Below are 23,003 nucleotides of genomic sequence, written 5' to 3' on the forward strand. Positions count from 1 at the left end.
TGGTAAAATGTTTCTTGCCGATGCTGCCTTTGAACAGTACTGTCAGCCATTTTGAATATTTTGCCAGCCTTCTGCGCATGGCAACAGATACCGTTTGAATATCTTGCCGCCACGTGGTCCGTTTGATCATCAGGGTCTTAGAGTGATGCAAATAAGGTGAACTAAAACATTTTCATGATCACCACCAAATCAAGTCTGCCCATATTTTATAAAAATGCGAACCTAAAGAGACAGTAAAGTCAAAAGTAAACTTTTATGGTCTTTATAGAGCATGATTGCAATTTAAATATTTTATGAAATGTGTTTCATTCTTTTGTTCCTTAATTGAAGGGTTAATTAGGTAGGTTCCCAGTAGTACGTGAGCATGCACGTTTCTATAGCAATGTATGGCAGCAGTATGTATAACATTGCTATAAACATTGTTTGAAACACTGTTGCCATAGAGTTGTATAGACACATGCACACTCCTGAGCTCCTATGAGAATTACATTTATACCTCAACAAAGGATACCAAGAGAATAAAATAATACCCCATGCATTCTTGAATTACCATTATGGTTTGCGCTTATCACCTCTGCTGGATGTCCCTTTATGTAAAAAGTGCTTCTGTATATGACTTCTGAACCTACAACCCTCTTACTTGAGATCCTGATCCCTCGTATGTTAAAGAATTCCCCAAATGGTGTCAAATGATAACAGAAATTAGAATGTTTTGATGTTTGGTCTCAATGTACTTTCTACTCAATGAATTTTGACTCAATTTAACCCATAGAAAGTGAGACTAACAAGCACATTTAGCATTTTTAAAATAAAAAAGCAATATTTGTTGTCAGACCGGGATAACAAAATCTACACACAGCGCATCAAACTGAATTAGAAGAGATTTTTCTCAATGTATCACTCCTTCTAGTGACCCGGGGCATATTGTCACCATGTTACATTAATCTAATAGAAGACAAAAGAGTTAGATTAAGAATTTATTGACTTGTGAAATGCTGTAATAAGCAACAAATATTGATGTTTGTGCTCGAAAATGGAAATGCTTAAAGGGAAATGGAATGTAATATTTTAAACATTAGCAACACATATTTCCTTGAAAAATTAGTGATCTGAAGTCTAGAAAAAAATAAATGTATCTTGTAGCATAACTTTAATCTATAACCTATTTTTACAGCTAGAAAGTAACATGAAATCACGTTCTATAAAAAAAGAGTGACTATGAGGATGTGAGAAACATACGGCTAGATTACGAGTTTTGCGGTATGAGTGAAAAAGCAGCGTTAAGGCTCATAACGCTGCTTTTCCACTACTGCTGCTATTAGAGTCTTGCAGATTTAGGGGCACCGCACACTTTTTTTGGCCTTAACGCAAATTAACTTATGCAATTTGCTTAAAGTCTTTTTTCAATGGGACTTCCATAGCGCTGATATCACAAGCTTTTTCTGGGAGGCCAAAAAGTGAGCGGTACAACCTATCCCGCAAGATTTGTAACTCATTCTAAAGTCAGTAGTTATGAGTTTTACGCTACAAAGCTGTAACATAAAGCTCATAACTAAAGTGCTAAAAAGTACACCAACACCCATAAACTACCTATTAACCCCTAAACCGAGGCCCTCCCGCATCGCAAACACCAAAATAAAATTATTAACCCCTAATCTGCCGCTCCCGACATCGCCGCCACTATAATAAACATATTAACCCCTAAACCACTGCACTTCCGCCTTGCAAACACTAGTTAAATAAACACTAGTTAAATATTATTAACCCCTAATCTGCTCTCTAACATCGCCGCAACCTACATTACAGTTATAAGTCTAACCCTAACACCTAAACCTAACTTAAATGTAATTTTATTTTGATAAGGCTATTAGATTAGGTGTAATTAGTTTAAATATCTGATCATTTCTTTTTTTATTTTGTGTAATTTAGACTTTGTTTTTTTTTTGTAATTTAGGTAATTGTATTTAATTTAGGTAATTTATTTAATTGTAGTTTTAGGTGTTAGTGTAACTCAGGTAAGGTTTTATTTTACAGGTAAATTTGTATTTATTTTAGCTAGGTAGTTAGTAAATAACTATTCTACCTAGTTAAAATAAATACAAACTTGCCTGTAAAATAAAAATAAACCCTAAGATAGCTACAATGTAACTATTAGTTATATTGTAGCTAGCTTATGGTTTATTTTATAGGAAAATATTTAGTTTCAAATAGGAATAATTTAGGTAATGATAGTAATTTTTATTTAGATTTATTTTAATTATATTTAAGTTAGGGGGTGTTAGGGTTAGGGTTAGACTTAGGTTTAGGGGTTAATAAATTTAGTATAGTGGTGGCAACGTTGGGGGAAAATTTAGTATAGTGGTGGCAACGTTGAGGTCATGAGTCCTCCAGCAGGATAATGACCAGAAACATACTGACCAATGTCAATAAGTTGTGTGTCAGTCACAGGTCATTGGGGTTAATAAATGTAGGTCGGTGGCGGTGATGTTAGCGGCGGCAGATTAGGGGTTAATAATATTTAACTAGTGTTTGCAAGGCGGGAGTGCGGCGGTTTAGGAGTTAATATGTTTATTATAGTGGCGGCAATGTCCGGAGCGGCAGATTAGGGGTTAATAAGTATAATGTAGATGTCGGCGATGTCGGAGGCAGCAGATTAGGGGTTAATAAGTGTAAGATTAGGGGTGTTTAGGCTCAGGGTTCATGTTAGGGTGTTAGGAGTAAACATAAAATTTGTTTCCCCATGGAATCAATGGGGCTGTGTTACGCTGCTTTTTTGCAGGTGTTAGACTTTTTTTCAGCCGGCTCTCCCCATTGATGTCTATGGGGAAATCGTGCATGAGCACGTAAAAACAGCTCACCACAGCTTTCAGCAGCGCTGGTATTTGAGTGCGCTATGGAGCTCAATTTTGCTCTACGCTCACTTCTTGCCTGATAACGCAGGATTTATGAAAACCTGTTATACCAGCGCTGTAGGAAAGTGAGCGGTGACAATAACGTGCAAGTTAATACCGCACCCCTCATACCACAAAACTCGTAATCTAGCCGATAGATTGTTAAAACATTGAAAAGTTATGTTACTGCTGTTGGATAATGGGTAGGATACCCTTGTTTACAAAAACAGAAAAGGTCATAGTAACTATTTGTTTGGGGGGAAATACTGCTTATCTGGGAATTTTTCAATTAATTTTTAAGCATATGAGACAACAATGCAATGAGGTGTGCAAGCTTCTTTAAAGGGGACACTAAAGTCAAAATTAAACTTCATAATACAGACAAAAAAAAGAACTTTCTAATTTACTCCTATTAACACCCATGCATTTTAAGACAGAAACACAAAAAACCCTAACTGGAGTTTGCCAAAATGCATGTTGATAAGCCACAGTCCTTTTGGGAGAATGTTCTTTGGACAGACAAAATAAAAGTAGAGCTTTTTGGCAAATCACAACAACACCATATTTATGGAAAGAAAAAACAAGCTTTTAAAGAAAATAACACCATCTCTACTGTGAAAGATGTAGGTGGCTAAGTGATGTTTTGGGGTTGCTTTGCTGCCTCTGACCCTGGGTGCCTAGAATCTGTGCAGGACTCAATTAAATCAGACTATAAAGGCATTCCAGAAGGACACATACTGACCAATGTCAATAAGTTGTATGTCAGTCACAGGTCATGAGTCCTCCAGCAGGATAATGACCAGAAACATACTGACCAATGTCAATAAGTTGTGTGTCAGTCACAGGTCATGAGTCCTCCAGCAGGATAATGACCAGAAACATACTGACCAATGTCAATAAGTTGTGTGTCAGAATTTGTCGAATTCAAAGATTCTGATCGATTTGAATTTCCGAATTGCGGTAGTGCCGAATCTACAGAATAAATCTGAATCGATTCGAATTTATTCGGTAGATTTAGACGGATTCGGATGGCCATGTATTACAATAGTATTGTACAGTATACTAGTGTAATACACAGCACATCCCACTTAACACTGACCGAAATGCCGAAATTCCGAATCGATTCGAACCGAATCGAACCAAATCGAACCAAATTTTTCATGAATCCGAATGAATCCAAAACAAATTCATTCGATTTCTTCCGAATTCGAATCGATCTGAACCTAAATTCGAATCGGTCCGAATCGATCCGAACCAAACCGAATTTTTCGAAGCTGCACATGTCTAGTATTATGAAATACTAGGTTAAGAGTACCAATATTTATGTCTGTGCCATTCTCATTTGTTTTACTGTTTAAAGTAAAATGTGAAGACATAAAAGTAAAATTTCTGTTCTATCACATTTGAAATGAAGAATTATGGATACCTAGGGGCATATTTATCAAGCTCAGTATGGAGCTTGAGACCCCTTGTTTTCTAAAGGCCGCTGCTCCATAACTTGTCCGCCTGCTCTGAGGTCGCAGACAGAAATCCGCCTGATCGGGTTGATTGACACCCCCTGCTAGCAGCTGATTGGCTGCGAATCTGCAGGGGGCGGCATTGCACCAGCATTTCACAAGAACTGTTGGTGCAATGATAAATGCAGAAAGTGTATGCTGTCGGCATTTATCGATGTGCAGCGGACATGATACGCCACTTTATATCATGTCCGCTCGCACATTGTTAAATATGCCCCCAAATACTTTTGTCAATCTTTATTTAGTTTAGAGAAAATTGTGCATTTTTCTTAAAAAGTGGAAGGACACCAATTACTTTCAGACACATCTGTATAGGTATATAAGTCTGGGATTGGCTAATGGATGTCACATGATAGAGAGGGCATGAAAAAGAAAAGAAAATGTGAAATTTACCAGAAAAAAAATATCTACAAATCATTGGGAAGTGTTATTGCATTTTCTTTGCATTATGTGTTTGCTGATTATGTAATTCTAATTTGTCCTTTAATGTACTAGTGCCTTCCATTTGTAATGTAAGTAGCAGAATATTTTTATAACACTGAGATGCAAACATATACATGTCTAAATATGTACAGTATATGAAAGTATATATGTAGACGTATATGTAGACATATGTATGTATGTCTTTAAATGTGTATATATGTATTTACAGACATATATACACATAAAACACATATGTAGACATATATAGACATATATAGACGTAGATGAAAACATGTAAGAGCATATTTATGCAATAGTCATCCTATATAATAATTGGCCAAGTATGTTTGTCAGATGCAGTCATGCGCAGTAGAGACTGCACGTGACAAACATACCTGGCCATTTGGATCCTGACACTCAGCACTCAGCACAGAGCAAGGCTGAAGCGGAGTGTCAGGGAGCGTGGCAGATGGGAGCGTCGTGATGGGGGCATGGCCGGGCATCGCGAGAGGCGTGACCGGGCGTGGTGAGGGTCGTGGCCGGGCGGGGTGCCGCGATGGGGGCGTGGTCAGAGAGGCAAAGGCTTTCAATTAAGACAGAGCCAGAGAGGGAGCAGGAGAGGGGCCAAAGAGGGGGGGAGAGAGCCAAAGGGGGGGGGGAGAGCCAAAGAGGAAAGAGAGCCAAAGAGGAGAGAGATCCAAAGAGGGGAGAGAGCCAAAGAGGGGGGAAAGAGTGCCAAAGAGGGGGAACCAAAGAGGGGGTAGAGAGAGAGCCAAAGAGGAAAGAGAGCCAAAGAGGAGAGAGAGCAAAAGAGGGGAGAGAGTCAAAGAGGGGGTAGAGAGCCAAAGAGGGGGGGGGGGAGAGAGAGCCAAATAGGGGGGGAAGAGAGCCAAAGGGGGGGAGAGAGCCAAAGATGGGGGGGAGAGCCAAAGGGGGGGAGAGAGCCAAAAGGGGGGGAGAGCCAAAGAGGGGGGAGAGAGAGAACCAAAGAGGAAAGAGAGCCAAAGAGGAGAGAGAGCAAAAGAGGGGAGAGAGCCAAAGAGGGGGGATAGAGAGCCAAAGGCGGGGGGAGAGCCAAAGAGGGGGGAGAGAACAAAAGAGGGGGGAGAGAACAAAAGAGGGGGGAGAGAGAGCAAAAGAAAGGGGAGAGAGATTCAAACAGGGGAGAGAGAGAGTAAAAGAGGGGAGAGAGAGAGCAAAAGAGGGGAGAGAGAGCGCAAAGGAGAGGAGGGAGAGAAAGCAAAAGAGAGGGGGGAAGAGAGAGTAAAAGAGAGGGGGGAGAGAGCAAGGGGTGGGACCGCTGTACTGCAAAAAATGGCCCGTGTACACAGGCTTTAGTACTAGTATTTAATAAAGTGTTATACTGTGTATTTACTGTAAATAGTTCACATTCTAATGTTCTGTACATAGCAAAATATCTTCTATGTATTTCTACATAGATATTCTATACATATATCTGTATATATCTATACCTATATATAATCATATATATATATTGGTATAGATATATATTGTACAAAAATACCATCATATATATGTAGAAATATGGTTTTATGAATAAATAGAACATATTCTGTTGTGTGAAGAACGTTTATGTTGGGTTAGAGCCCTTGAGAATATTTGGGCGCAAGTAGGGTGTTTGTTTTTTTCCCCACTTTTTTTGCTCTATTGACTTCTAAAGGGGGAATACATTAACACAGTCACAATATTCTAACCAGCTTTTTGCAACATACTTCAGGGGTGGTACAAAATGAGGCAGTTAGCTTTTAGAAACATCTTTTAAAGATCTGTGCTTTAAGACATTGTGGAAGTTTACATACATCAACACGATACTTATAGCCCGGGACCATGTGACATATTTAAAGTCCAGATTCAAGTTGGACAGTTAATAGAATCTTGCCAACTAAAAAAATAAAAAGTATTTAAAGATAAGATTTGCTAGAGACAACTTCCTAAAAGAGCATTAAGATTAAAGTAATACATAAGAGCAATAATATTTGTTTTACTTTTTTATACTTTATTGAATACTTTTATGGTAAATTAACTTATTTTGAAATGTTAGTTAACACTTTTATTTGCTTTATTAATTTTGAAAGCATTTTTATATTTCTAGCAAAGAAAAAGAACATGCATTTGTGAAGCCTTCTATTAAATTTGTTTTATGTTTTCACAGGTATCTACAGGAAAGATAGTAAGTGTACCTACAATTCTGATCTACAGGGCCACATCTGCCAGCAGATTGACCACACAGTTGTAGTCCTTGAAAACATTGGTCATACCACTCAACCAATCTCCCCAGTATTATCCATAACAAGTAACTTTATAGATGTCTTTATCAATGGCAACATTTCTCGAGATCAATGCTGTTATTCAACAGACCATCCAAAGTTTTATTCCGTCCTACCAGCTAGCAAGATAACTAAGGTTTGTTTTAATGGTCCAACTCCAAAGGCTATGAGACTAAAACTAAATGGCAATCAAAACACTACCAAAATTGTACTGGCATTATTTTATGACACCCCACAGAGTTGCTACATTTCAACCAGAGGAAAAAAAATTATATCAAATCTGTCTGTTACTGAACCCACCTTTGAAAAAGAAGAACATGGTTCAAGTTTTTTTAGCTTTAGCAAAAACCTGTTGTATGTAGTTCTTCAAGGAGATGAACCTGTAGAAATATGGACAAACTTATCGATTTACCTGGCTTTCTATGTAGTGAAGGGGACAGCAATGAACATCCATGGTCAGCTTCTGATAGAATTGGCAAATTATTTTGGCATTGACCAATCACAGATTACCGGCCTGCAGATATTGCAGGGAAATGTCAAAGCCTTAAGAACAATGACTGATAATCATGCAAAGAAGAGCCTCCATTGCTCTACAGTTTTATCAGAAGCAGATGAAAAAACACACTTTAAGTATATAAGGGAAATGAAAAAAAATGTAGAATACAGCAGACATTTGAGGAGTATAGATGTAAGCTTTCTGGAATTGCTAATTGTGGAGATCGGCAATCCAGTTGCACCTGTGTACCACACAACAGGTATTAAACTTGTTCCTCTGCTGACGTATGAGAAACTCCAACTGATTGCAAGCACTGTTATTGATGATTTACAAACTGGTGTTTTAGAGAAACTCATACCTATGAACGTTGATTCTTTAATGGTTATAGAGCCAGATGATTCCTCATTTGGAGGCAAAATTAGGTGAGTACTTACCAATGAATAGTTTATTAGTAACTTGCACTTAAGACATTGGACAACATTTATCAAAGGCCCCACACATTGTGTTAGAGTATGGCTTGTTAATCATGAATTTGCCTGAATTTTCCTTGTTTGCGGACCCACAATAAATTAGCGCTCAACTTGTAATCTAGCCCTAAATAAGAGTACAAGAGTACAATATTACATGTTTGCAATGAATATTTTACATATGGTAAAAAAAATAAAGGAAGAAAAATATTCTAAGAGCAGATAAATAAGGGAGACTGTAAAAACGTTTGGCAAATAAGGAAGATCCCTGGAAATAAGGGAGGGTTGGCAACCCTAAACTTACTAGCAATGACTCCCAGATCTAAAATAAAATCAGGTATATATCAATAAATATTTTCTTTCTCACAGTTGCATAAGAAATAAAGGAGAATCTAATCTTTCAAAAAAAACAGCTCTAAAAATAAATGGGACCTTCAGTCTTGAGTTTTTAAAAAAGGTAAGTTAAAGTACCTATTCTTTGCCACGGCACAGTGCCAAATGGCTAGCACTGCTATTGGCTGAGAGGTGAAAATGTCACCTCATTAAAAAAAAAAATGTTATAGTGTGGGAGGCCAGAACCACTTAGTATAGCAAGGAGGCTGCAGCAATCACATTTTACATTTAACATACCTTTTTTAAAACTTATGACTTAAAGGGGTCAATTTAGCCATCTCCTTACGGAGCTTGATGCCCCGTATTTCCGGCAAGCCTTCTAAAGACCGCTGCTCCATAAACTGTCCGCCTGCTCTGAGGCAGCGGACACAAATAAACCCGATCGAATATGATCGGGTTGATTGACACCCTCTGTCAGCATTTATCGATGTGCAGTGGACATGATACGCTGCATCGTATCATGTACGCTCGCACATTAATAAATTGACACCAATGTCTCATTTATTTTTTGTGCTGGTAAATCCTAGCGTATATACCGTTGATTCTTGCACATGCTTATTTTGATAATGGAAGTGAATTGGAAAGTTGGTTATAATTGCACGCTCTATCTTATTCATGAAAGTTACTTTTGACTTTAGTGGTCCTTTAACCCTGATTTTAAATCACTTGCTGAAACTAAATTAATGATTATGTAGTTTTCATTTGTGTGAATATTGAAGCACCATTTAAAACATCTTAGTACTCATGCTGCTTTTTAATATACATTTTTTTATGTTAAAGTTTCTAAATATTTATGTATCTAGTGATTATGTTAATCATTTGGAAAATTAATCATGTTAACCCCTTAGTGACCAGACCATTTTTCTTATTTTCTTCTGTTAAGGACCAGGGCTGTTCTTACATTTCTGCGGTGTTTGTGTTTAGCTGTACCTCGTACTCATTTACTGTACCCACACATATTATAAACCCCATTAAATGGACTTTCTAAAGATACCATTATTTTCATCATATATAATTTACTATAAAAAAAAGTTGTATATGAAAAAATTAAAATAAAACACACTTTTTCTAACTTTGACCCCTAAAATCTCTTACCCATCTACAAGCACCAAAACACTCTCATGCTAAATAGTTTCGAAATGTTGTCCTGATTTTAGAAATATCCAATGTTTACATGTTTTTTGCTTTTTTGTAAGTTATAGGGCAAAAAGTTCAAGTAGCACTTTGCTATCCAAACCATTTTTTTTTCTTCAAAATTAGCAAAAGTTACATTGTTACACTGATATCTGTCAGGAATACCTGAATAACCCTTCACATGTATTTATTATTATTATTAACAGAGTAAATACAATAAGAGACAACAATTTACAAACAAATACAGGGGGAATTGAGGGCCCTATTCCCATGGGAACTTACAATCTAGATGGGTGGGAGGATGGGAAACAGGAGGTGGGCACTGCAAACGTGAGAATGATATTAGTGAGGAGATAGATGAGGACAACTGTTGGGTAAGTGAAGTTAATTTGTTATTGAGTAGGGTGATAAGCTTCCCTGAACAAAATGGTCTTTAGTGAATTAGGGGAAAGTCTGACAGCTTGAGGAAGAGCATTCCAGAGGGTTGGTGCCGCACGAAAAAAGTCCTGTAGTCTAGCATGAGAGGAGGTGATGGTAGAGGATGCAAGAAGCAGCTCATTGTTGGATCTTAGGGGGCGGGCTGTAGTATATTTGTTAATGAGTGAGGACAGGTAGGGTGGGGCAGCATTAGGGAGGGCTTTGAATTTAATTCTGCTGTGAATGGGGAGCCAGTGAAGGGACTCACAGAGAGGTGCAGCAGAAATAGAGTGTCGAGAGAGGTGGATTAGCCTTGCAGATGCATTTAGGATGGATTGAAGGGAAGAGAGGCGGGAGAGAGGGAGGCCAGATAGTAAGTTAGTACAGTAGTCAAGTCGGGAAATTACCAGGGAGTGGATTAGCTGTTAAGTAGTTTCAGCACTCAGAAATGGACACATTTTGGAGATATTGTGTAGGTGGTTGCGGCAGGATGAATTGAGCAATTGGGGAATGAAGGACAGATTTGAGTCAAGTGTGACTCTGATTAGTTCAGTCTTGGACATGTTTATTTTTAAGTGGTGAGAGGCCATCCAGGAGGAAATGCCAGATAAGCAGTTGCTGATGTGAGAATTGACAGAAGGAGAGAGTGCAGAGGGGGAAAGGTAGATCTGGGTATCATCAGTATAGAGGTGATTGTTGAAGCCATAGCTGTTGATGAGTTTACCCAGTGAAGAAGTTTAAATAGAGAAGAGTAGAGGACCCAGGACAGAGCCTTGAGGTACTCCAACAGACAGAGGCAATGGAGAGGAGGAGTCACCAGCAAAAGAGATGGAGAAGGATCTGTTAGAGATATAAGGGTGAATCCATTAGGGGAAATTGATTTGTATGGATACACTAAGCGCCTACTACATGCAGACCTCTGGCTTTGATGGGTTGACACCTAGTTGTCAACTAGAGTTAAACAGTAATCAGAAATGTACCAAAGCGCCACCACAGGGGAGGCTGGGTCTGAATGGGACTAGGTATAAAGAGCAACTAATGACAGTGCTTATTATTTAAATAACAATTTATTTAATAACAAATTTGAAAGAGTACATATATCATGGATCCATGTGGTTAACAATATTACATATAAAACAACGGTTCAAACAATAGGTTTGACAAAGTTTAAAATACAGTGGATGAAATAAAAGAATAAAACAATAAAATTAGATGAAATTAGAAATAGACGGTCTTGTTTTGTAAGATGATGCTCAACAATGTCTCAATACTATATTCCAATAATTATTCAAATATTAATTCAATTTTAGGCTGATATTGGGAGAAAAGAGAATTCAGTAAGTTGTATCCAAATGTATCAGAAACGGTGAGATAAAACCAACTATGCTCACTAAGTGCACTTTAGGTATGTGTTTAATAAATGATGGCTGCGGTCTTTCAATAGTGTTTGCGTGGATTCAAATTTTATAAAGCAGTGACGTAAAAAGCAGTGACGTGTAAAACAGTGGCGTAAAAAATAATAACAAATATATCAACAAGAAGTGATCCAAAAAATATATAATAAAAATAAGAGTAACAAAGTGTTGCTGATGAGTGTATAAATCAAATGTGTAAAAAATGTGTGTAAAAATAAATGCTGGCTGTGTGCGCTAACTAATCAGAGGAACGCAATATGTGAAAAGTCTAAACTTCAACCAAAATAAGAAAAAAGTGACGGTTGTGCCTTTAAATGAAAACGTCTTTAGCACTTTTAATTAGTCCACACAAAAGTGTATTTCCAAACGCAAAAAAATTGTATTTCCAAACGATAAAAAAGGTGTGTTACAAAATAATGAGATGAGAGAGGTTGGATTAAAGTCAAAATGATAAAATAGTATTTTAGTGCCCCAACTTCAGTATTTATATAACAGTAACGGCTCCCATGTTCAGTAGGTGAATGTTGTTTGGACGATAAGATGTAAATTTCAATCAGTGTTGTTGAATGATCCTTCTGCCAAAGGAAGAGATATACAATAGTGTAGATTGCTTACAAAGGGTATAGTAATAGAATTATCCTTACCTAGTCAACGCGTTTCGGTCTCACAGTGACCTTTATCAAGACTCTCTTGATAAAGGTCACTGTGAGACCGAAACGCGTTGACTAGGTAAGGATAATTCTATTACTATACCCTTTGTAAGCAATCTACACTATTGTACTGTATATCTCTTCCTTTGGCAGCAGGATCATTCAACAACACTGATTGAAATTTACATCTTATTATCCAAACAACATTCACCTACTGAACATGGGAGCCGTTACTGTTATATAAATACTGAAGTTGGGGTACTAAAGTACTATTTTATCATTTTGACTTTAAGCCAACCTCTCTCGTCTCATTGTTTTGTAACACACCTTTTTTATCGTTTGGAAATACAATTTTTTTGCGTTTGGAAATACACTTTTGTATGGACTAATTAAAAGTGCTAAAGACTTTTTCATTTAAAGGCACAACCGTCACTTTTTTCTTATTTTGGTTAAAGTTTAGACTTTTCACATATTGCGTTCCTCTGATTAGTTAGCGCACACAGCCAGCATTTATTTTTACACACATTTTTTTGACATTTGATATATACACTCATCAGCAACACTTTGTTACTGTTATTTTTATTATATATTTTTTGGATCACTTCTTGTTGATATATTTTTTATTAATTTTTACGTCACTGTTTTACACGTCACTGCTTTTTACGTCACTGCTTTATAAAATTTGAATCCACGCAAACACTATTGAAAGACCGCAGCCATCATTTATTAAACACATAACTAAAGTGCACTTAGTGAGCATAGTTGGTTTTATCTCACCGTTTCTGATACATTTGGATACAACTTACTGAATTCTATTTTCTCCCAATATCAGCCTAAAATTGAATTAATATTTGAATAATTATTGGAATATAGTATTGAGACATTGTTGAGCATCATCTTACAAAACAAGACCGTCTATTTCTAATTTTATCTAATTTTATTGTTTTATTCTTTTATTTCATCCACTGTATTTTAAACTTTGTCAAACCTATTGTTTGAACCGTTGTTTTATATGTAATATTGTTAACCACATGGATCCATGATATATGTACTGTTTCAAATTTGTTATTAAATAAATTGTTATTTAAATAATAAGCACTGTCATTAGTGGCTCTTTATACCTAGTCCCATTCAGACCCAGCCTCCCCTGTGGTGGCGCTTTAGTACATTTCTGATTACTGTTCGAATCCATTAGGGGGCAGTGTCACAGAGCCCAAGAGAGCTGAGAGTCCATAGGAGAAGGGGATGGTCAACAGTGTCAAAGGCAGCAGAGAGGTCAAGTAAGATGAGTATAGAGTAGTAGCCTTTGTTTTTAGCAGGAAGGAGGTCATAAGTAACCATGGTGTGGGCAGTCTCAGTTGAGTGTTGAGGACAAATTCCAGATTGCAAGGGGTCGAGCAATGAGTTGGAGGACAGGAAGTGGGTTAGGCAATAAAAAGCTAGTTTTTCAAGGATTTTTTAAGCTAGCGGTAGCAATAATATGGGGCGGTCGTTTGCAGGAGAGTTAGGGTCAAGAGAGGGTTTTTTGAGGATGGGGTGACCTTTGCATGTTTAAAGGAGGCAGGGAATGAGCCAGTAGAAAGGGATAGGTTGAATATATGGGTAAGAGCCGGAGTGAAGGTAGGAGACAGAGAAGGTATTAGATGTAAAGGAATATTAGGGTTAAGCTTGCAGGTAGTGAGGTGTGAGGAAGACAATAGGGAAGCCACATGCAATCAAATAAAAACAAATTGTTAACATTTTCACAAACTTTAGGTTTCTCACCGAAATTATTTACAAACAGCTTGTGCAATTATGTCACAAATGGTTGTAAATGATTATCTGGGATCCCCTTTGTTCAGAAATAGCAGACATATATGGCTTTGGTATTGCTTTTTGGTAATTAGAAGGCCACTAAATGCCACCACACTTGTATTATGTCTAGCAGTGAAGGGGTTAATTAGGTAACTTGTAGGGTTAATTTTAGCTTTAGTGTAGAGATTACCCTCCTACCTGACATATCCCAACCCCTGATCCCACCCTGATACCTGTTAAACAGCTCTCTTCCATCCCCCATACCTTAATGGTCACCCCCATCTTAAGTACTGGCAGAAAGTCTGCCAGTATAAAAAAAAAACGTTTTTTTTAATATATTATTATTTTAATATATTTTTTGGCAGTGTAGGATCCCCAATTATCCCCCAACCTCCCTGATCCCCCCAAAGAGCTCTCTACCCCTTCCCCCTCTACCTATTTGCTGCCATCTTAGGTACTGGCATACTGTCTTCCAGTGCTCTAAATTATTGTAATTTTTTAATAAAAAAACAAAACAAAACTTTTTTCCGTAGTGTAGCTGCCCCCCCTCATTACCATACTCCCTCCCCCTCCCAGATCCCTTTCCAGACACAGATCCCACATAGGATCCCCCTCTCCATCCTTCTCCCTCCTCCTCCATCCTTCCCCCTCCTCCCTCCTTCCCACTCACTACCCTGCTGTAGCGTGGCATAGTGGTCCCACATGCTCCTTTACGCCCCCTTCCAGAGTGGCCCTGTCTGCATTGGTTACTGTCTAAAGATTATTGCACAATGCCTCAATATCAAGGCATCGCTGCAATCCCCTGAGAGCGACTGGCAGCTTTTACAATCGCTTCCAGTGCTCAATTTGACTGAGGACATGCTATGTATGTCCTTGGTCATTACCTGCCATTTTTTTGAGGACATACATAGCACGTCCTTCCTTGGTTATTAAGGGGTTGAAGGAATATTAAACTCCTGAATATATTTGCAACTGTTTATGTTATAATTAGTATAAAACTCCTGTTTGGGTTCAACTTGTCCCATGGAATAAACTACTTAGGGGCTAATTTACAAGTGTATTCATTGCTCCCATTTTAGCACTAACTCTGCTAGAAGTAAGCTTTTTGCATACATCGGGTAGCGCTCATATTAAAAGTTGAAAGACAACAGTTTTCTCTCACGCGTAAACTAGATGTGCGTAAAAAAATTAACTTTGAATGTCCCACGCGCGATAATGTATTCCCCCATACAAGTCAATGGAGCAAAAAAAGTGTGGGGAAAAGCTAACACCCTACTCACGCGCAAACACGATTGCAAATTCTCATGTCTGCTAAACCGACATGAAAACATAAATATTTCAAAATTAAATGTTTTTCACCTAGAAGCAAATGTTCTATTTATTCATAAATACACATTTCTACATATATCTAATGGTATCTTGATAAAATATATATCTATACCAATATATATATACTTTCATCTTGTAATATGAGCGATACACCCAATGCACGCAAACAACCATGTTAAACCCCTTATGCTGCTTGCGTAACTATTAGCGTGCCATACGTAATCTGGCCCCTTATAAGCAAAGAATTGAGGTTATTCCTCGCCTCCCTCTAGTTATGGATAAATCTAACTTTCATTGCATTCCAGTGCTGATGTGTTTGCAAATGTGCAGCAACTCTCCTTCAATTACCTGCAGTTAAAACTAAAAAGAAAATGGAGGCACCAATATTTTCAGGGAGGGAAATAAATGTATTTATTGTTTAATGTCCCTTTAACTAATGTATTCATTTTGTTCCCTTAATAAAGGCTAAACACGTTATTTAAAAAATATGTGCATTTAGCATTATTCGATTATCTTCCAGTATATAGGGTCAAAACTGGTACCTCTTATGGGCCAGATTACTAGTGGACCGTCAATGTTTGAAGCACAAGCGATAAGAGGTATATAGTGAGGGTTTGCGGTCTGAGCTTACCACTCGTATTATGAGTTGAAAGTAAACACGATTGCGTGAGCGCAATTGAGATTTACGCAAGAATGATTGTTGCGACTGTATTTATATGTGTAAATATGTATTTACAGACATATATACACATACATCAATTCATATATATACATACAGTATATAGACATATATACAGGGAGTGCAGAATTATTAGGCAAATGAGTATTTTGACCACATCATCCTCTTTATGCATGTTGTCTTACTCCAAGCTGTATAGGCTCGAAAGCCTACTACCAATTAAGCATATTAGGTGATGTGCATCTCTGTAATGAGAAGGGGTGTGGTCTAATGACATCAACACCCTATATCAGGTGTGCATAATTATTAGGCAACTTCCTTTCCTTTGGCAAAATGGGTCAAAAGAAGGACTTGACAGGCTCAGAAAAGTAAAAAATAGTGAGATATCTTGCAGAGGGATGCAGCACTCTTAAAATGGCAAAGCTTCTGAAGCGTGATCATCGAACAATCAAGCGTTTCATTCAAAATAGTCAACAGGGTAGCAAGAAGCGTGTGGAAAAACCAAGGCGCAAAATAACTGCCCATGAACTGAGAAAAGTCAAGCGTGCAGCTGCCAAGATGCCACTTGCCACCAGTTTGGCCATATTTCAGAGCTGCAACATAACTGGAGTGCCCAAAAGCACAAGGTGTGCAATACTCAGAGACATGGCCAAGGTAAGAAAGGCTGAAAGACGACCACCACTGAACAAGACACACAAGCTGAAACGTCAAGACTTGGCCAAGAAATATCTCAAGACTGATTTTTCTAAGTTTTTATGGACTGATGAAATGAGAGTGAGTCTTGATGGGCCAGATGGATGGGCCCGTGGCTGGATTGGTAAAGGGCAGAGAGCTCCAGTCCGACTCAGACGCCAGCAAGGTGGAGGTGGAGTACTGGTTTGGGCTGGTATCATCAAAGATGAGCTTGTGGGGCCTTTTCGGGTTGAGGATGGAGTCAAGCTCAACTCCCAGTCCTACGGCCAGTTTCTGGAAGACACCTTCTTCAAGCAGTGGTACAGGAAGAAGTTTGCATCCTTCAAGAAAAACATGATTTTCATGCAGGACAATGCTCCATCACACGCGTCCAAGTACTCCACAGCGTGGCTGGCAAGAAAGGGTATAAAAGAAGAAAATCTAATGACATGGCCTCCTTGTTCACCTGATCTGAACCCCATTGAGAACCTGTGGTCCATCATCAAATGTGAGATTTACAAGGAGGGAAAACAGTACACCTCTCTGAACAGTGTCTGGGAGGCTGTGGTTGCTGCTGCACGCAATGTTGATGGTGAACAGATCAAAACACTGACAGAATCCATGGATGGCAGGCTTTTGAGTGTCCTTGCAAAGAAAGGTGGCTATATTGGTCACTGATTTGTTTTTGTTTTGTTTTTGAATGTCAGAAATGTATATTTGTGAATGTTGAGATGTTATATTGGTTTCACTGGTAAAAATAAATAATTGAAATGGGTATATATTTGTTTTTTGTTAAGTTGCCTAATAATTATGCACAGTAATTGTCACCTGCACACACAGATATCCCCCTAAAATAGCTATAACTAAAAACTACTTCCAAAACTATTCAGCTTCAATATTAATGAGTTTTTTGGGTTCATTGAGAACATGGTTGTTGTTCAATAATAAAATTAATCCTCAAAAATACAACTTGCCTAATAATTCTGCACTCCCTGTATAAGTGAATTGAAGCTCTTTGCCAGATGGAAACATGTAAAAGCATATCTATGCAATATTCATTTTAAATAAAGGCTTTAGCTATGCATTTAGTGTAAATATTTCCCATTCCAATGTTCTGCGAGGAATACATTCTATGTATTTGTAAATATATAGAAATATGTATTTTTAAATAAATAGAACATATTCTGTTATGTAAAAAACATTGGAATGTGAAATATCCAAATTTTCATGTGGGGTTAGCGCAAATGAGAATATGCGATTATGTTTGCATAAGAGTGGGGTGTTAGGTTTTTTTTTCACTTTGCTTCTGTATTGACTTCTATGGGGAAATCGCGCATGCAACATTCTAACTTCATATTTTTGCACTCGTCAGGTTAGCGCAAGAGCGAAAACAGTTTACTTTCAACACATAATATGAGTGAAACCTGGCAAATGCAAAAATCTTAATTCTAGCGCAATTAACTCTCTAGCAGGAGCATTCATTTGCACTCCACACGTTATCTGGCCCTATATAAGTATCAGTTTTTATATTTTTTGTAACATCCACTAAAGAGAATACACAATTGTTATGATGCACTTGCCTTTAATTAACCTTAAGGGCCATTTTGCTTTATTAAAATCTCAATTTAAGTCCATTTAAATTACCATTTCCATATATATATATATATATATATATATATATATATATATGTATGTATATTCCTTATACTATATTCCTTAATTTCAATATCTTAAGTATTTGGGACTTTTTTACAAAAAAGAAAATATTTTTTTCTTTTTCACATCAACAAAATAAAGTAGATTTCCATGACCCATTAAAGGAAGAATTAAAGAAGTTATACAACTGTTTTATTTCAAACATTTAATTATTTTTGAGTCTTTATGGTGGCTTGTCATTGGACACTCAGAAATGGGCATTCTGCTGTGCCTTTATGTTAATGTCTTCAGTGTGAAATAAAAACTTATGTATGGATAATGGGCTGATAACATGCAGTGTCAAATCTGTTACAATAGAAATCTCTGCTGGCAACAGAACATAAAGTCAAATGGTGAGACATGAAGTGTTAATGCGCTGATGGCTTCTCTCCATCCTTTATAAAGTATTGCAGCACTGTATATAGCAATACTATGACACATAGCACCTTTGAATTGTCTCGCATCATGCTGGAGTAAATGGCCCTATCAACTAATTAAGAGTTTTTAGAATCACTTAAATGACTCTAGCACAATTATAAAAAATTAAACAATTAAACAAATATAGAAAAATAGAGAAATAAATACAAAAAGTAAAAATACTTGATTATTTAATAAAATGCTATTGGCAAACATACTGGACAGTCTTTAATGGAACGTTTTGACACAATACTTTTCCCAGTGGGATATTGAGTGCTAATAATATAATAAATAGTGAGATATTGTTATTGCAGTGTAAGCATGTTAATAAATGGTTGTATTGCTATGGGGATTTTTTTTAAAGCTGATTGATAGATGAGATCTTTCTCTTACATTATAATACCCACAATTCCATAATATTGATTACAGAATTTTTTTTTTAAGAATGCAATTAACATACGCTTGTAATTTCAATTCCCAGTATATATATATATATATATATATATATATATATATATATATATATATATATATATATATATATATATATATATATACAGGGGTGGGGAAAAAAAGCTACTAGTCCAGAGGGAAAAAGTTTCCAGCCCACTAAATGTTAGCTATAGGAAAAAAGCCACTGCAATTTTTTACTTGTATGGGACTAGTGAACTAAAAGAATTTTCCAGCCTTATATATCAAATATAAGAAATTGTAACTAATAAATTATAGTATATATAAAAGTAATTGTCTTGTAACCCCTTCATCAACACCCCCCCACACACACACATACAAATAAATCCGCAAATCTATAGTTACACAGTCAAATCATTGAAATACTTTCGGCGGGTTATCTCAAGTTATACAATTCACAATACATTTTATTAAGTGATTATATATATATATATATATATATATATATATATATATATATATATATATATATATACATACACCATATAATATGGGTGTGAAAGGGAAATAATTTATTTTTATTGTTTCTCTTTTTCTCTTTATGTTTTAATCTTGAAGTATAAAGTTTAGGTTTTCTTGCTGTGGGTCATTTTTAGCTGCAGGCTATAGTCACATAAATAGCTGTAAATTGGATAACGATACTACAATGACAAATCCAGGTTTCTTGCAATAAGGTGTTAATCTCTTTGCTTTAATATTGGAGCAGCGTGTAATGATGTTTAGACATCACTCCAGTTTACTGACGAGGCTGACGACCCCACTGGGGCCAAACGTAGAAACTTACAAGTGTCTAACAAGATGTCAGGTGACTCACGTAACCACAGCAACGGGCACAGAAATCTAATCTTTCCTTCATCCCTTCCAGGACGCAATAAGGCTTACATTGTGTAAGTACCCTATCATTGCTTGCTGACTCAAATCAATTAAGACTAATTCTCACAATGGTATGATATATTGTGATCACTTTCATTTCAAAGAAGGGGGAGAATTTGCTATAATTCACCCAAAATGAGATTTTCGACACTGCTAAGGTATTAATTGGGTGTCCATATTTAATGGAAAAGGAGCTCATGAGTGAAAGAAAAGTGGATGAGTGACTCTCTTGGCTGCTATTGACCTATCTGTAGAAGACAGTGCCCTTTTCTTTTGCTTTTATCTATTACAGTTTTCCCTATTGCGTGTCAAGTTGATGTATTATAAAAAATTCATTTGGTGACCTTTCACCTCTGCGGCAGATTAAACAATTTCACTTGGATAGAATCATTAAGAAAACCCTGCATTTAATGATGATTTCTCTAAAAGGCCACAGAGATTCGATTTTAAGCTAACAGATTTATTGCACTATTATAACATATCGTAAAAAGCAGATACCTACTGTATGGTTTGAAGAGAAACTATTTGACGGTGGCAGTTAAAATGGTATTACCTTGGGAGAGAGCTGCAATATTCAATGGGTAAACTGCTGCTTATTTATTGATGTGCAGGAAAATGGCACAAAATGGTCACTAAAGTTAAAAGGATGAAGTAGAGTAAATAATAGGTAAAAAGAAGACCTGGTGCAAACTGTAATGAAGGAGTATTGTACTTAAAGGGACATAAAACAAGTTGGTATAGAGACAAAATATAATAATATATTCTTTAATTACTTTACCTGCAAATTTATACTGCAGTGCCTCGCTATTAACCCTTTCTTTTTAGTTTCTGAATTGTACAGCTCTAACTTCCCCCACACAATTTATTTTTTGGCTGCATATATATCCACCATTGATATGGTAGAATGCAAGACTTTAACAGTAATTATCTGCTGGAGCATACCTAGAAGCAAATAAGCTGCTGTGAACTCAGTTGAAATAAAATGGGGCCAATTTACCAAAGTGCGAGCAGACATGATACGATGTAGCGTATCATGTCCGCCGCACATTGATAAATGCCGACAGCATTTATCATTGCACAAGCCGCTTGCAGGGGGTGTCAATCAGCCTGATCATATAGGATCTAGCGGATTGATGTCAGCGGCCTCAGAGCAGACGGACAAGTTATGGAGCAGCGGTCTTTAGCGATGAGCTTGATAATTTGGCCCCATAGCCTGTGTTTCTGATGTTAAACACTGATGGGGGGGGGGATCCATCTCCTCCAGAAAGCAAAGCTATGTTACTCATTTTGCTTATTTTTGAAAATTATTTTAAAATACTTGCCAACATTTTTTAAAATTTTTTATTATGCAAACTATTTTTACTTAATTAGCCCTTTTAGAATATGCACAGATCTCAACATGTTTTATGGCACTTTAAACAGCTGTGGATAATCTCAGTAGTTTCATAGAAGAATGGGTAAAGATATACATCAGAGTGGTACTGGCCAGATATAGGGCTAGATTACAAGTGGAGCGTTAATTTAACATGCACCCATAAATGGGCAAAGTTCCCAGTTTATGGGCGCACATTAAATAATCAGCCATTATGAGTGGCTGGTAAATGCTACTGCAAGGTCGTGGTAGCACTTTGCGCTCATAGAATTAACCAGAGGTCAGACCTCTGGTTAATTAAAAAAATGTAACCCAATTGCCCATAAAATAAAGTGTAGTGTTGCTTTATAAAATAAAAAAATATGAGCATCTTTTTTAAATGAAATATAACTGCAAGAAGCAGTTATAAGAGGTTAAAGTGAGGGGGTCTGAAGTGTTAGAAAACAAACGGGCCTTTACATTGCGGTCCATGGGGACTGGGTTTTAACTGGAAATATTTATGGATATGTATATGTATGTGTTAATATGGGTTTATACACATATAAACACATAAATATATATGTATATATTCATATGCATGTATATTTAAACTTTGTTGCCCATCACTGCGCGACTTACCCTCTTCGCTACTCTAGGTTCTCTGCCGTAACTACCGGCATGAGAACAAGGCTCCCAGTAGAGCCTATGGAAGCGCACTCACATTACCACAAAGCTTTCATGCAATGCGAGGTCGCATTTGCTTTGCACTTAACTTAAAATAACAATGCACATTTGTGTGCGCTGGTATTATGAGTAAAGCGCAAATATCGCGCATGAAAGCACTAATTTGCGTTCCACTCGTAATCTAGCCAATAGTCTTTAAAAGTAACAGTGTTTAGAAGTTCTTAGGACAGATTTGTAAAGAAGACCAAGGTGAAACGTGCATTAAAGAAATTTAACCCTGCGGAGTATTGGATGTAGTCTTATAGGAAGAGGAGAGTGGGGGTGTTAGGTCTGAGCGGAGCAGACGTGGAGTCAGTGTATCAATCAGCCCACCTCCTCCTTCTCATGGACACGTTTAAGGTTTTTTGGTGGTGGTTAACACTTAAAGGGAAAGTCTACCCAAAAGTTTGTATTGTTTGAAAAAATAGAAAATCCCTTTATTACCCATTTTCCAGTTTTGCATAACCAACGCTGTTTTATTAATATGCTTTTTACCTCTGTGATTAACTTGTATCTAAACCTCTGCAGATTGCCCCCTTATCTCAGTGCTATTTAAAAACTTTTTTAGACAATCAGTGAAGCTTCATAAATATCTACACGGGATTGAGCACAATGTAATCTATATGGCACACATGAACTAGTCTGTAGAGGAAACCTTAAAGGGCTTAGAAACAGTCAGAAATGTAGAGGTTTAGAGGTTAAAAGTATATTTATATAACAATGTAGGTTATGCACAGCTGGGGAATGGGTAGTAAATGCGCTGTCTATCTTTTTAAACAATAAAAGTAGACTGTCCCTTTAAAGAGACAGTAAAGTTACATATTTAAATGGTTTAAGTATAACATTCTAAACAACTTTCCAATGTTCTTCTTTTATTAATTTTGTTTAGTTTGTATCCTTTGTTAAAG

The 23,003-nt window shown here is 37.0% G+C and overlaps 1 protein-coding gene across 1 annotated transcript in view; it reads left to right on the forward strand.

Annotated features, from left to right (window-relative positions):
* Window positions 1-23,003, forward strand: part of PKHD1 (PKHD1 ciliary IPT domain containing fibrocystin/polyductin) — a 1,710,134-nt gene that overhangs the window by 1,499,276 nt on the left and 187,855 nt on the right. The window contains exon 61 of the mRNA XM_053709557.1: window positions 7,005-8,037. Within this exon, the coding sequence (XP_053565532.1) occupies window positions 7,005-8,037 (1,033 nt within the window). The remainder of the gene's footprint in view (window positions 1-7,004; window positions 8,038-23,003) is intronic.

Source organism: Bombina bombina, chromosome 4 (assembly GCF_027579735.1).
Source record: "Bombina bombina isolate aBomBom1 chromosome 4, aBomBom1.pri, whole genome shotgun sequence".
NCBI classification, from domain to species: Eukaryota; Metazoa; Chordata; class Amphibia; order Anura; family Bombinatoridae; genus Bombina; species Bombina bombina.